Source organism: Pseudophryne corroboree, chromosome 2 (assembly GCF_028390025.1).
Source record: "Pseudophryne corroboree isolate aPseCor3 chromosome 2, aPseCor3.hap2, whole genome shotgun sequence".
NCBI classification, from domain to species: Eukaryota; Metazoa; Chordata; class Amphibia; order Anura; family Myobatrachidae; genus Pseudophryne; species Pseudophryne corroboree.
This window is the reverse complement of record NC_086445.1, coordinates 3,530,288-3,543,560: the sequence shown is the minus strand read 5'-3', so window position 1 is coordinate 3,543,560 and position 13,273 is coordinate 3,530,288. Positions and strand designations below refer to the sequence as shown.

The 13,273-nt window shown below is 48.7% G+C and overlaps 1 protein-coding gene across 1 annotated transcript in view; it reads right to left on the bottom strand.

Annotated features, from left to right (window-relative positions):
* Positions 1 to 13,273, bottom strand: part of LOC135051255 (transient receptor potential cation channel subfamily M member 2-like) — a 195,941-nt gene that overhangs the window by 140,960 nt on the left and 41,708 nt on the right. The window contains exon 10 of the mRNA XM_063957338.1: positions 10,431 to 10,549. Within this exon, the coding sequence (XP_063813408.1) occupies positions 10,431 to 10,549 (119 nt within the window). The remainder of the gene's footprint in view (positions 1 to 10,430; positions 10,550 to 13,273) is intronic.

Here is a 13,273-nt window from a genome sequence, read left to right as displayed (position 1 = left end):
GTGGCAGATGCAGTGGCATGGTAGATGCTAGATCCAAGTGGCCTAAGGGACCTTTTACGTCAGGGGAGGAGCCACGACACAAGGGTTAGGAGCTAGGCCAGTGGGACAGTTCCTCTACTAGCCATGCCACCAACTATTACCTTTAGTAATCAGGTGGCGAGCGAAGTGAGCCACCGAGCCCGATGGGTGGCGAGAGAAGGGAGCCCGCGAGGGTACTTTTCGGGTACCCTGTTCGGGCGTGTCTCCTCCCCTTGTTGACATGTCTCCTCCCCTAGTGATCTCAGAAGATCCCTTCTCCCACTCCGATTTAGAACCAACCGCAGTGGCATACCCTCCAGCTGCACCTTTTTGGCAGGTATAGTCCCTTTTTTGATGGTCTGTACCGTTTTTTGACTCTCCAAGCTTCCATTGAAAGTATAGGAAGAGGGGCGTGGTCACGCAGCTATACCTGTGGCCACGCCCACTTTTCAAATTTGTATCAATGTTTATGTGTAAATTGTTGGAGGGTGTGTTGCTGCAGGTGCAGGGGGCCTATTTTGGGGCGTGGGCCTGGAGCTGCAGCTCCATCAGCCCCATTGTTAATCCTGCTCTGTGAAAACACAGCAGCCAAAGGTAGAGCCTCCCATTGGATGTAACCTGTGTGGGAGGGCGTTTCTCGCCCAATCAGCTGTGGACTGAGTGTGATAGACCTGCCCCTATCCCAATGAGAACTCCTAGCCACGCCCAGCGTTAGATGGCCAGGCACAGAGTCACATGGCTATTATATAGGAGATTATTATTATTATTATACTAAAAGAGGTGCATATTATTACTATTACTATAAGGGGCACATATTATTACTATTATTAATAAGAGATAATATTATTACTATTACTATAAGGGGCACATATTACTAGTAGAATAAAAGGGGGTAGATTATTGTTATTAGAGTTAATGGGGTACATATAAAACTTATTACATTAAATTGGGCACGGGAATTATACCGCGTCCTTTGTGTGATGACCATGTCCCTGTTAGCTGCCGCGACAGGGTGCGCCAGCTCCCTGGGTGACGGGTCTGGCATGCCACTTCCGCCGTGGGGCGTTCTTTTCTGTCCGGTCGCCTGGTGACCAGGGACGCAAAGCGGCCATCTCTATGGCAGTCTCGGCTGTTGCTAAGCAGCCGGGACGCCGATCTCAGCGCACCAACTGACAGCTGGTTTAATTAGGGTTTGGGGGGCTGGGCTGGGCTGCGCTGCCTGGTTCTCCCATGATTGGTCTACAGGGCCTTTTTATGGAGTCCAGGACAGTGCAGCCCCGCCGCTGATAGCTTTTAATAAATCAGTCTGTTTGCCTCCAGTTAGTTCCTGTCCCAGCTCGCTCTCTCTGTGTTCCTATGGTCTGCATTCCAGTCAAAGGAATCATGCTTAGTTGGGCTCCTGGCCTGCTTCCAGTGGAGTCGGTCTGGTTCCTGTATATATCGGAGCTACGGTTGTTCCTTCCCTTCCTTGGTACCGTGAGTAGCGGCTCTGCATTTAGTGACAGAGGTCGCAGCTTCTGTTCTTCTTTCATTTTGATTTGTCTGCGGTGTTCCACGCAGCCTTTGTCATTTATTTGTGACGGTGTTGCGCGTTGCAGCTAGGCCGTTATACTTCCTTGTTGTGCTTCAGTTGTTACGGAGTCGTCTCCTTCAGTTCTGCTGTTTGCTTCGGTTCCTTTGTTGGGATTTTGGCGACCGCACCGCATATTATTTGTTTGTAGTTTTTCTGTATTCTCTTCCTTAGGTAATCACACCAGTCTAGTTAGCTTTCCCATTATTCACTCGCAGTCTCAGTCATATTACAGATAGTCTCATTCAATACCCAGTTCTGGAGACTCTTGATAAACTCATGGAACTTACTATTAAGATCGATTGACGTCTCAGGGAACGGAGAACTAGAAAAGGGACAAGTATTAGGGCCTAGTTCATGTGTGTATGCTCTCTCTGAGGAAACTGAGGAACCTATGCAAGTGGATCTGTCCAGAATTTCCTCTAAAGAGAGAACTTGGAGACTGATTCTAGGGCTCTGTTTATACTATAGTGGCAAGGGACAAATGGCGCATTCCTGCCCTAACAAGCAGGGAAACGCACTGGCCAAGTGAATTTTGAGGGGGTTCACTTAGGCCTTCAGCTTGTCTCCTCGCATGACTCTATGTTAGTTCCTGCTAAGATTTCTTTCGAGGGTCAGGACTCTTCGGTATCTGCATTTGTTGATAGTGGAGCTAATGGGAATTTTTTGGATGTCACTTTGGCCCAGGCACTCGGTATTCCGCAGCTCAGACTCAATAGACCCATTACTATGCGAGGTCTGGATGGTAACCCCCTTTCTAACGGGGTGATTACTCACCAGACTCCACCTTTACAGTTAACTATTGGTTTATTACACTCTGAAGAGATAGTGCTCCTTCTCACCCACTGTCCTGCTGTTCCATAAGTCTTGGGTCACCCCTGGCTCACTAACCACAATCCGAGCATTGATTGGAGGTCGGGGGAAATTTCATGTTGGGATTCCGACTTCTCAAAAAGATGTATTACTCATCCTGTGCGAGTTGCCATAGTAGATCCATAGGGTATTCCTGCCGTTTACTAGGACTTTGTGGACATATTTTCTAAAGGTAAAGCGGATGCCCTTCCACCTCATTGTCCCTATGATAGCGCTATAGATTTGATCCTTGATGCCTGTTTACCTAAGGGGAGACTCTATGCACTATCTGACCCAGAGACCAAGGCCATGGACGAATACGTGCAAGATAGTGTTAAAAAGGGGTTCATCAGGCCATCTAAGTCTCCTTTGAGTGCAGGGTTTTTTTTTTTTGTCAGAAAGAAGGAAGCTTCCCTAAGACCCTGCATTGATTATCAGGTCCTGAATAAAATTACGGTCAAAAACAACTACCCCTTACCCCTCATTTCCGTGTTGTTTGACCAACTTTGCACCGCAGTCATCTTTTCTAAGATTGACCTCAGGGGAGCATATAACCTCATCCGAATAAGTTTTGGGGATGAGTGGAAAGTGGCCTTTAGTACACAATCTGGGCACTATGAGTACCTTGTGATGCCGTTTGGTCTTTCTAATGCCCCCGTGGTGTTCCAGGATTTGATAAATGACGTCCTTCGTGACTTCCTTGGGAGATTCATAGTGGTATAGTTGGACGATATTTTAATCTATTCTGAGTCCCCTAAACAACATCATCTCCATGTTCGGCAGGTGCTCCAAAAGTTTCCGGACAATCATCTTTACGCCAAACTGGAGAAGTGCGAATTTGATGTGTCCTTCTTAGGATTCATCATTTCTCCTGATAGGTTTTTTATGGAACCCAAAAAACTCCAGGCAGTTCTGGATTGGGCTCGACCCACTAATCTGAAGGCTATCCAGAGGTTTTTGGGTTTTGCCAACTATTATAGACGCTTCATTAACACTTTTCTCGGAATTGGTTGCTCCCATTGTGGCATTGACAAGAAAGGGTACCGATCCATCAAAATGGCCACCACAGGCGGAGCGTGGTTTCCAGGCATTGAAATAGGCCTTTGTAATGGCTCACGTCCTGAGACACTCCAACCCTGATCTACCATTTATTGTTGAGGTAGATGCTTCGGAAGCTGGGGTAGGTACAATTCTGTCCCAGGAAGATCTCAAGTCTTTGGTACTGCACCCCTGTGCCTTCATGTCTAATAAGTTCTATTCTGCTGAGGCCAACTACGATGTTGGTAATAGAGAACTGTTGGTCTTTAAGTGGACCTTTGAGGAATGGAGGCACTGGTTAGAAGGGGTAAGGCATACCATAACTGTGTTCACTGGCCACAATAACTTACAGTATATCGAGTCAGCTAAGTGTCTAAAATTCCCGTCAGGCTCACTGGGCGCCGTTCTTTACTCAGTTCAATTTCATCGTCACCTATAGAACCAGTTCTAAGAACACTAAAGCTGATGCCTTGTCGCAATGTTTCCTGCCTATTAATGAAGTTCATCCTCCTGCCACTTCCATTATTCCGGCGACCTTCATTTGGACCGGTTTCACTCAGGATCTGCACACACAATCACTCCTGTGTTCTTGAGAGGCAGTCTCCTTACTGAGTTTCACAACAACAAGGTTGCTGGTTATCCGGGCATTGCTATGATGCTGGAGCTGCTCTCTTGCTCAGTTTGGTGGCCTAATATAGCCAAGGACTTTAGGGAATTTGTTCTCTCCTGCCAAGACTGTGCCAGGCACAAGGTGCCCCGATCTCTTCCCGTCGGGCAACTCCTTCCTCTAGCTATTCCAGTCAGGCCATGGTCACACATTTCTATGGATTTTGTGTGGGATCTTCCACGATCCTCTGGTTTCCAGGTTATCTGGGTGGTGGTGGATCGATTTAGCAAGATGGCCCATTTTGTTGCTCTGCCTCGGTAGCCGTCCGCCCAGGCTTTGGTGGTTCTGTTTCTACGCCATGTTTTTAGGCTCCACGGGTTGCCCACGGATATTGTTTCTGACCAGGGACCACAGTTTATTGCCCGGTTCTTGAAGGCCTTTGCACCTCATTAAGCATGAAGCTCAGTCAGACCTCTGGACATCATCCGCAGTCTAATGGACAGACTGAGCGTGTGAACCAATCCTTGAAACAATATCTGCGCTGTTATGTCTCTAAGCTTCAGAACAATTGGGTGAAAGGAGTTTCCTCATAAACCCGGATTTAGGGGTTGCTCAACCCCTCCTCAAGAGAGGGTACTGTTAGCTACGACAACGGGATGCGACGGCTCCCGGCTGTTTCTGGGTGATAGGTCCGGCGTGTCATTTCTGCTGTGGAGCGTCCTGTTCCGGCTGGTTGCCTGGCGACCAGGGACGCCAAGCAGCCGCTCTCTATTGTTGTCTGCATTCCAGTTTGAGGAATCGTGCTTAGTGGTGCTCCTGGCCTGCTTCCAGTGGAGTCGGTCCGGTTCCTGTATATATCGAAGATACAGTACAGTTGTTCCTTCCCTTCCTTGGTACCGTGAGTAGTGGCTCTGATGCATTTCGTGGCTAAGGTCGCATCTTCTGTTCTTCTATCATTTTGGTTCGTCTGCGGTGTTCCACACAGCCTTTGTCATTTTTTCATGATGGTGTCGCGTGTTTTGACTAGGCTGCGATACTTCCTTGTTGTGCTTCAGTTGTTACGGAGTCGTCTCCTTCAGTTCCGCTGTTTGCTTCGGTTCCTTTGTTGGGATTTTGGCGGCCACGCTGTATACTATTTGTTCGTAGTTTTTCTGTATTCTCTTCTTTAGGTAATCATGCCAGTCTAGTTAGCTTTCCCCTTATTCACTTGCAGTCTCAGCTGGGGCCTTGTTACCACGTAAGACCTGGGGGGCATCGGAGTCTGGGCAGACCTAATTTGCCCATTCAAATGCGGCTGCTATAGGAGAAGACTAGCTCTGCAGGCACCAACCGACCACTGGGGGGAGTAAGGGAGTCAGTGGGTAGGGTAGGTGTAGCTGCGGTCATCCATAACTAGTCGCAGCTTCACTCGTGAGTACTGGAACTCCCTAGTTGCCACCCACTCCTTTGAGTTCCAGATACTCAGTTCATAACAGTCCCTTCAGTTGATGACACACCTACCCAATGGCTGGTCACACCCCATCAGTGGGCCCCTGCCATTGCATTTTCCTGGTGGGCCCTTAATGACCCATTCCTACACTGTTAGAGTCTCTCACCTACTGTACACTAATTCCCTGCTCCCATTTATGGTTACAGGACCCACCCTGTGGAATGACCTCCGACTCACAAGACTCTCCTCTAGTCTCCAGAACCTCAGGAGTTCTCTGGAAACTCAACTCCTCACACCTCTATTTTTTCTTACCCTGTCTTGTTTCAATACTTAATATTTTGATCACAATTGTAAAGTGCAATGGTATTTGCTGGCACTATATAAATAATTATTAATAATGCATAATAACAACCATCTTTATCTAGAGCTGCACAGGTAGAATCTGGAAAGGATCCATGTCATCTGGGTGATGCTAGGTATGTACAGTAAGTATGCACAGTCCAATGACTCACCTAATTGTATCTACAAATGATTATCAGCCACACGTATTGCAATGTGCTACGACTGAGCCACAAAGTCAGCTCACATGCCTACGAGACGTAGCTGATCGCAGTCACCACCAGTTTCACAGAAAGTGTGGTCCATGGACAGCTGGATCAATAAGTGCACACTAACCATCTCCATCCATGTTTGGAACCCAATTTCTGTCTTTGCCATAAGCACAGCATGCCCCTATCCAGAAGACCCAGTGCCCTATAGCTCTTGTGACACGAGACAGAGGGTATGTAGGTACAACCTCATCCAAGGTATAAATAACAACTGATCTATGATGACAGAGGGAGGAAATTTGATTCATGACATTATAAGTGTTTGATGCAACCTTCACCTTTGTAGGACGAGAATTACAGGTTTATTCAGCGCTGTCTGGTGCGAGACTCTGCAGCAGCTCAGGCAGAATGCTATTGGCTGGTATTAGAAATCCATTCTCGCACATACAGTATATGACATGCCGGACATACACGGTTACAGGAGAACTTTATGAATATTTATGAGACCCGTTATATCTGATGACTGAGGGCACTGAGTGGGAGACAATCAGGGGGTTATTTACTAAAGATCAATTTTCATCATTTATTATCCTTTTAAAATGGGTGCTGGGTCTCCGGTGCTGAAACCCACATTTACTGTACTGTATGGGGGCTGTATACAGCACCACAGTACAATCATCTATCACTCAGGTGTGCGAGGCGCAGTCTGTGCGACACTCCCAGCGGGTGTGTAACTTCAGGTTTACTGTAACATTTCACAATGAATATAAAAATCATCTGTTAGTAAATATGTGTTTCAGCCCTGGAAACCCAACAGCGATGTAGATCGGTTACCATCGATTTCAACCAGATAAAAAAATAAAATAAAACCCTGATGAATATCGGCTTTAGTAAATAACCCCCTTAGTTGGTTGGATCCTACAATATATTTCCCTGCAGCTGGTAACTGGTTGGAAGGTTATTACTGACCTCATTAGGACGATTGTACTGGTAATTTCCCTCTTTTCTTCGGGAGATTATGGGAGGGATTCAGCATTGCGCTCAGTTCCCATTACAGGTGGACATAAGCGTCGTGGCTGCACCTGCATGATATGAGTGACTCAGCGCGGTCCCCTCTTCTGCTGCATCTCATATGTGCAGACCTGACCCTAACCAGCAGATAATCCCAGACACCTCTCTACCCTCACAGCATACTGCTGTAACTAAAGAAAGCAGAGAAAGTACCTCATACCCCAACCTCAGAAGGCAGTCTATAGGGCACAGTCTCCCCTCACAGCACCCAAGCCCCTCTCCTCACAGCACCCCTCTCTTAGCACAGCACCCCACACCCAGCATAGCAAAGCACCCCTAAACTAGCACAGCACCCCTCTACCAGCACAGCACCCCACACCCAGCATAGCACAGCACCTCTCAACTAGCACAGCACCCCTCAACTGGCACAGCACCCCTCACCCAGCATAGCAAAGCACCCCTCAACTAGCACAGCACTTCTTACCCAGCACAGCACCTCACACCCAGCACAGCACCCCTCTTCCAGCATAGCAACAGTCACCCAGCACCCCTCTCCTAGCACAGTACCCTTTACCCAGCAAAACACAGCACTCCTCTTCCAGCACAGCACCGCCCACCCAGCACCCACCTTCCAGCACAGCACCTGACACCCAGCACCCCTCTTCCAGCACAGCACTCCGTACCCAGCATAACACAGCACCCCTCTTCCAGCACAGCACCCCTTACCCAGCATAACACAGCTCCTCTCTTCCAGCACAGCACTCCTTACCCAGCATAACACAGCACCCCTCTTCCAGCACAGCACCCCTTACCCAGTATAACACTGCACCTCTCTTCCAGCACAGCACTCTTTACCCAGCATAACACAGCACCTCTCTTCCAGCACAACACTCCTTACCCAGCATAACACAGCACCTCTCTTCCAGCACAGCACCCCTTACCCAGCATAACACAGCACCTCTCTTCCAGCACAGCACCTTTAACCCAACACAGCACCTGTCACATAGCCCCCCCCCTACTAGCACAGCACCCCTTACCCAACTTAACACTACACCCCTCACCCAGCACAGCACCGCTCTCCTAGCACAGCACCCCTTACCCAGCATAAGACAGCACCACTCTTCCACCACCACACCCCTCAACCAGCACAGCACCCCACACCCAGCACAGCACAGATCACAGCAGCAGCATCCCTCACCCATCACTAACATTACAAGCTGACAGCTATGATGACTTATATCTCCCTTTTCCACTGAAAACCCGGCTCTGACCTAAGATTTGGATCACAGTTCCAAACCGGTTCAGACCCGGGACAGACCCCCTCTCTCCACAGTGCCGATCCAGGTTATTCCTGGGTCAGTGACATTCACACTGCTCACAGGTGCCGGTGCTTGGAGATGACATTCCCCCCCCCCCCCCTCCCCCACCCACCCACACACACAGCCTGACCCTAACATACTACTTTATTCCTCCTGCTCCTCTTTCCCTCCTGCTATGTATGATAACTAGAGACCTATAATGTGCTGCTCTATGTCTGAGGGTCGGAGATCACATTTCCTTCTGAATTCTCATCATGTAACACATCTGCCGCACTGCGCTCTGATACGATGGGGGCACATTGACCGATAACCCCAGATTGTCAGTGGATTTCACCACAGCTATAATACTACATGTAGAAAGCTCCTGGTTCTGCAGAATGTGCCATGTCGTATTCATCAGAACATCAGGGGCTAGATGTAACAGGATGCAATTTTGGAAAACGTGCTATATTTACCGCAAAATTGCACGTTTTTTGAAAATTGCATATGTAAAGGAGAGCGGGAACATGCACACTCATGTTTCCTGCAGTCCAAAAAATCGCAATGCCAAAAATTGCATCCAGATTTTTGCCATTGCATACATGCAACTTAGGCAATGTATTAGGATGCGAGTTTACAAATCGCACCTCAAACATTACCAAAAAATCGCTAATAAATAAATCAGCTTCTGGCTGGTGAGATCTGTGCATGCTTCAGGGTGTAAAAGTAAAGAAACAGTTAAAAAATAAAACAAAAAAGACGTGCAGGCCCCCTCCTAACCAGCCCTGCGCTCTTTGACTCAGCACTGCTTGCAAAAATACGGGGGGAAAATTGACTGGGGGTCCCTCGTATTTTATCAACCAGCACTGGGCTCTTGGACTGGTCCTGTTTCCAAATATATGGGGGACAAAAGAGATAGGGGTCTCCGATATTTCTAAAACCAGCACCAGGCTCCACTAGCCAGGGAGGTGATGGAGAAAGCCGGGGGACATTTTTATATAGGTCTCTGCGGCCGCAGCACCACAACCCCCCAATTAGTCACCCCTGACCAGAGTTCTATGGAAGAGTGGGTCCCCCCTCCAGGCACCAAGAGCCAGGGATGAAGCCAGAGGCTGTCCCCTCCATCTGTGGGCTGTGGATGGTGGGCTGATAGTAATAAAAGTGTAAAAAAAAAAAAGAATTAAATAAATATTGTCTTTTGCTGTGGAACTACATGTCCAAGCAACCTTCCCCACATGCTGGGACCTGGAAAACCTGAAGTACCAGCATGTGAAGCATTAAAGGGCCCACTGGTTCCTGTAGTTCCACAACAAAAGAAATATAAAACAAAGAACAGGACATACACACCATGAAAGAAAAAATGTATTTAAACATACATGCACACTTACACACTCACACATACTTACCTAGTGTCCCACGGAGCCCATCGGTCCCCTTGTAAAGTAGAGTCCATGGGTACCTGTAAAAAGAAATTATACTCACCTAATCCTGTGTAGATTGGTCATCTTCAGTCCATGTAGCATCCACAAGGTTAAAAAAAATAAAACAAAAAAACCCGAACCACGGAGCTAAAGGGAATCCATGTTTACACATGGATCCCCTTTTCCCAAATGCAGGGACCCCTCGTGATTCCTGTCACTATGGGACCTGCCAGCCAATCAGGGAGTGCCACCTCATAACGCTCTCCTGATTGGCTGTGCACGCCTGGCCTGTCAATCAGGTAGATCGCATAGGCTATAATGGAGGATTGCAGTCCTCCATTATAATCAATGTTGGAAACTTTGCGGTCTGCGGTAGACCGTGAGGTTAATTGAGGTCACCCACAAGAGTATAGGGGCGTGGCTTCGTGTGAAAGGGGTGTGGCTTCAAAAATATATAGGGATATGGCTACATGGGGAGGGGGCATGGCCACAAAATAATACCAATTCATATTATGCTGCAGCGTAGTCTTCATTATTCATAATACGCTGCAGAGTAATGCTTACTACACACATTACACCTGAAATATCGCACATTATTACATCTAGCCCCAGGTGTGAGGATTATATGGAGGTCTTACCTTCCAGATCCTGTCATCAGTAAATATCTGCATCTCTGCAATATCTGCCCGATTCCAGGACACGGCGAGTTTCAGCTGACGGTCCCAATTCTCCTGTCCTCCATCATCACTGTGAGACGCTGCCAGACAATGACCATCAGTCAGTTTCCATAATCATTACTCTACCTCAGTGACACAGACCAGTCATTCCCTGACACACAGCTCAGCGACATTACTGTCATTCACCAGTCTATACCATGCAGTGGGAGCATCACCCACCTGTATACATTACTGTCATTCACCAGCCTATACCATGCAGTGGGGGTGTCATCCTCCTGTATACATTACTGTCATTCACCAGCCTATACCATGCAGTGGGGGCGTCACACTCCTGTATACATTACTGTCATTCACCAGCCTATACCATGCAGTGGGGGCGTCACACTCCTGTATACATTACTGTCATTCACCAGCCTATACCATGCAGTGGGGGTGTCATCCTCCTGTATACATTACTGTCATTCACCAGCCTATACCATGCAGTGGGGGCGTCACGCTCCTGTATACATTACTGTCATTCACCAGCCTATACCATGCAGTGGGGGTGTCATCCTCCTGTATACATTACTGTCATTCACCAGCCTATACCATGCAGTGGGGGCGTCACACTCCTGTATACATTACTGTCATTCACCAGCCTATACCATGCAGTGGGGGTGTCATCCTCCTGTATACATTACTGTCATTCACCAGCCTATACCATGCAGTGGGGGCGTCACGCTCCTGTATGCATTACTGTCATTCCCCAGCCTATACCATGCAGTGGGGGCGTCACACTCCTGCATGCAGTACTGTCATTCACCAGCCTATACCATGCAGTGGGGGTGTCATCCTCCTGTATACATTACTGTCATTCCCCAGCCTATACCATGCAGTGGGGGCGTCACACTCCTGCATGCAGTACTGTCATTCACCAGCCTATACCATGCAGTGGGGGTGTCATCCTCCTGTATACATTACTGTCATTCACCAGCCTATACCATGCAGTGGGGGCGTCACGCTCCTGCATGCATTACTGTCATTCACCAGCCTATACCATGCAGTGGGGGCGTCACACTCCTGTATACATTACTGTCATTCACCAGCCTATACCATGCAGTGGGGGCGTCACGCTCCTGCATACATTACTGTCATTCACCAACCTATACCATGCAGTGGGGGCGTCACACTCCTGCATGCAGTACTGTCATTCACCAGCCTATACCATGCAGTGGGGGCGTCACGCTCCTGCATACATTACTGTCATTCACCAACCTATACCATGCAGTGGGGGCGTCACACTCCTGCATGCAGTACTGTCATTCACCAGCCTATACCATGCAGTGGGGGCGTCACGCTCCTGCATGCAGTACTGTCATTCACCAGCCTATACCATGCAGTGGGGGCGTCACGCTCCTGCATGCATTACTGTCATTCACCAGCCTATACCATGCAGTGGGGACGTCACGCTCCTGCATACATTACTGTCATTCACCAGCCTATACCATGCAGTGGGGGCATCACCCTCCTGCATACATTACTGTCATTCACCAGCCTATACCATGCAGTGGGGGCGTCACTCTCCTGCATACATTACTGTTCTTCACCAGCCTATACCATGCAGTGGGGGCGTCACGCTCCTGCATACATTACTGTCATTCACCAGCCCATACCATGCAGTGGGGGCGTCACGCTCCTGCATACATTACTGTCATTCACCAGCCTATACCATGCAGTGAAGGTGTCATGCTCCTGCATACATTACTGTCATTCACCAGCCTATACCATGCAGAGGGGGCATCACCCTCCTGCATACATTACTGTCATTCACCAGCCTATACCATGCAGTGGGGGCGTCACACTCCTGCATACATTACTGTCATTCACCAGCCTATACCATGCAGTGGGGGCGTCACCCTCCTGCATACATTACTGTCATTCACCAGCCTATACCATGCAGTGGGGGCATCACCCTCCTGCATACATTACTGTCATTCACCAGCCTATACCATGCAGTGGGGGCGTCACTCTCCTGCATACATTACTGTCCTTCACCAGCCTATACCATGCAGTGGGGGCGTCACGCTCCTGCATACATTACTGTCATTCACCAGCCTATACCATGCAGTGAAGGTGTCACGCTCCTGCATACACTACTGTCATTCACCAGCCTATACCATGCAGTGGGGGCGTCACACTCCTGCATACATTACTGTCATTCACCAGCCTATACCATGCAGTGGGGGCGTCACGCTCCTGAATACATTACTGTCATTCACCAGCCTATATCATGCAGTGGGGGCATCACGCTCCTGCATACATTACTGTCATTCACCAGCCTATACCATGCAGTGGGGGCGTCACGCTCCTGTATACATTACAGTCATTCACCAGCCTATACCATGTAGTGGGGGCGTCACGCTCCTGCATACATTACTGTCATTCACCAGCCTATACCATGCAGTGGGGGCATCACCCTCCTGCATACATTACTGTCATTCACCAGCCTATACCATGCAGTGGGGGCGTCACACTCCTGCATACATTACTGTCATTCACCAGCCTATACCATGCAGTGGGGGCATCACCCTCCTGCATACATTACTGTCATTCACCAGCCTATACCATGCAGTGGGGGCGTCACACTCCTGCATACATTACTGTCATTCACCAGCCTATACCATGCAGTGGGGGCATCACCCTCCTGCATACATTACTGTCATTCACCAGCCTATACCATGCAGTGGGGGCGTCACCCTCCTGCATACATTACTGTCATTCACCAGCCTATACCATGCAGTGGGGGCGTCACTCTCCTGTATACA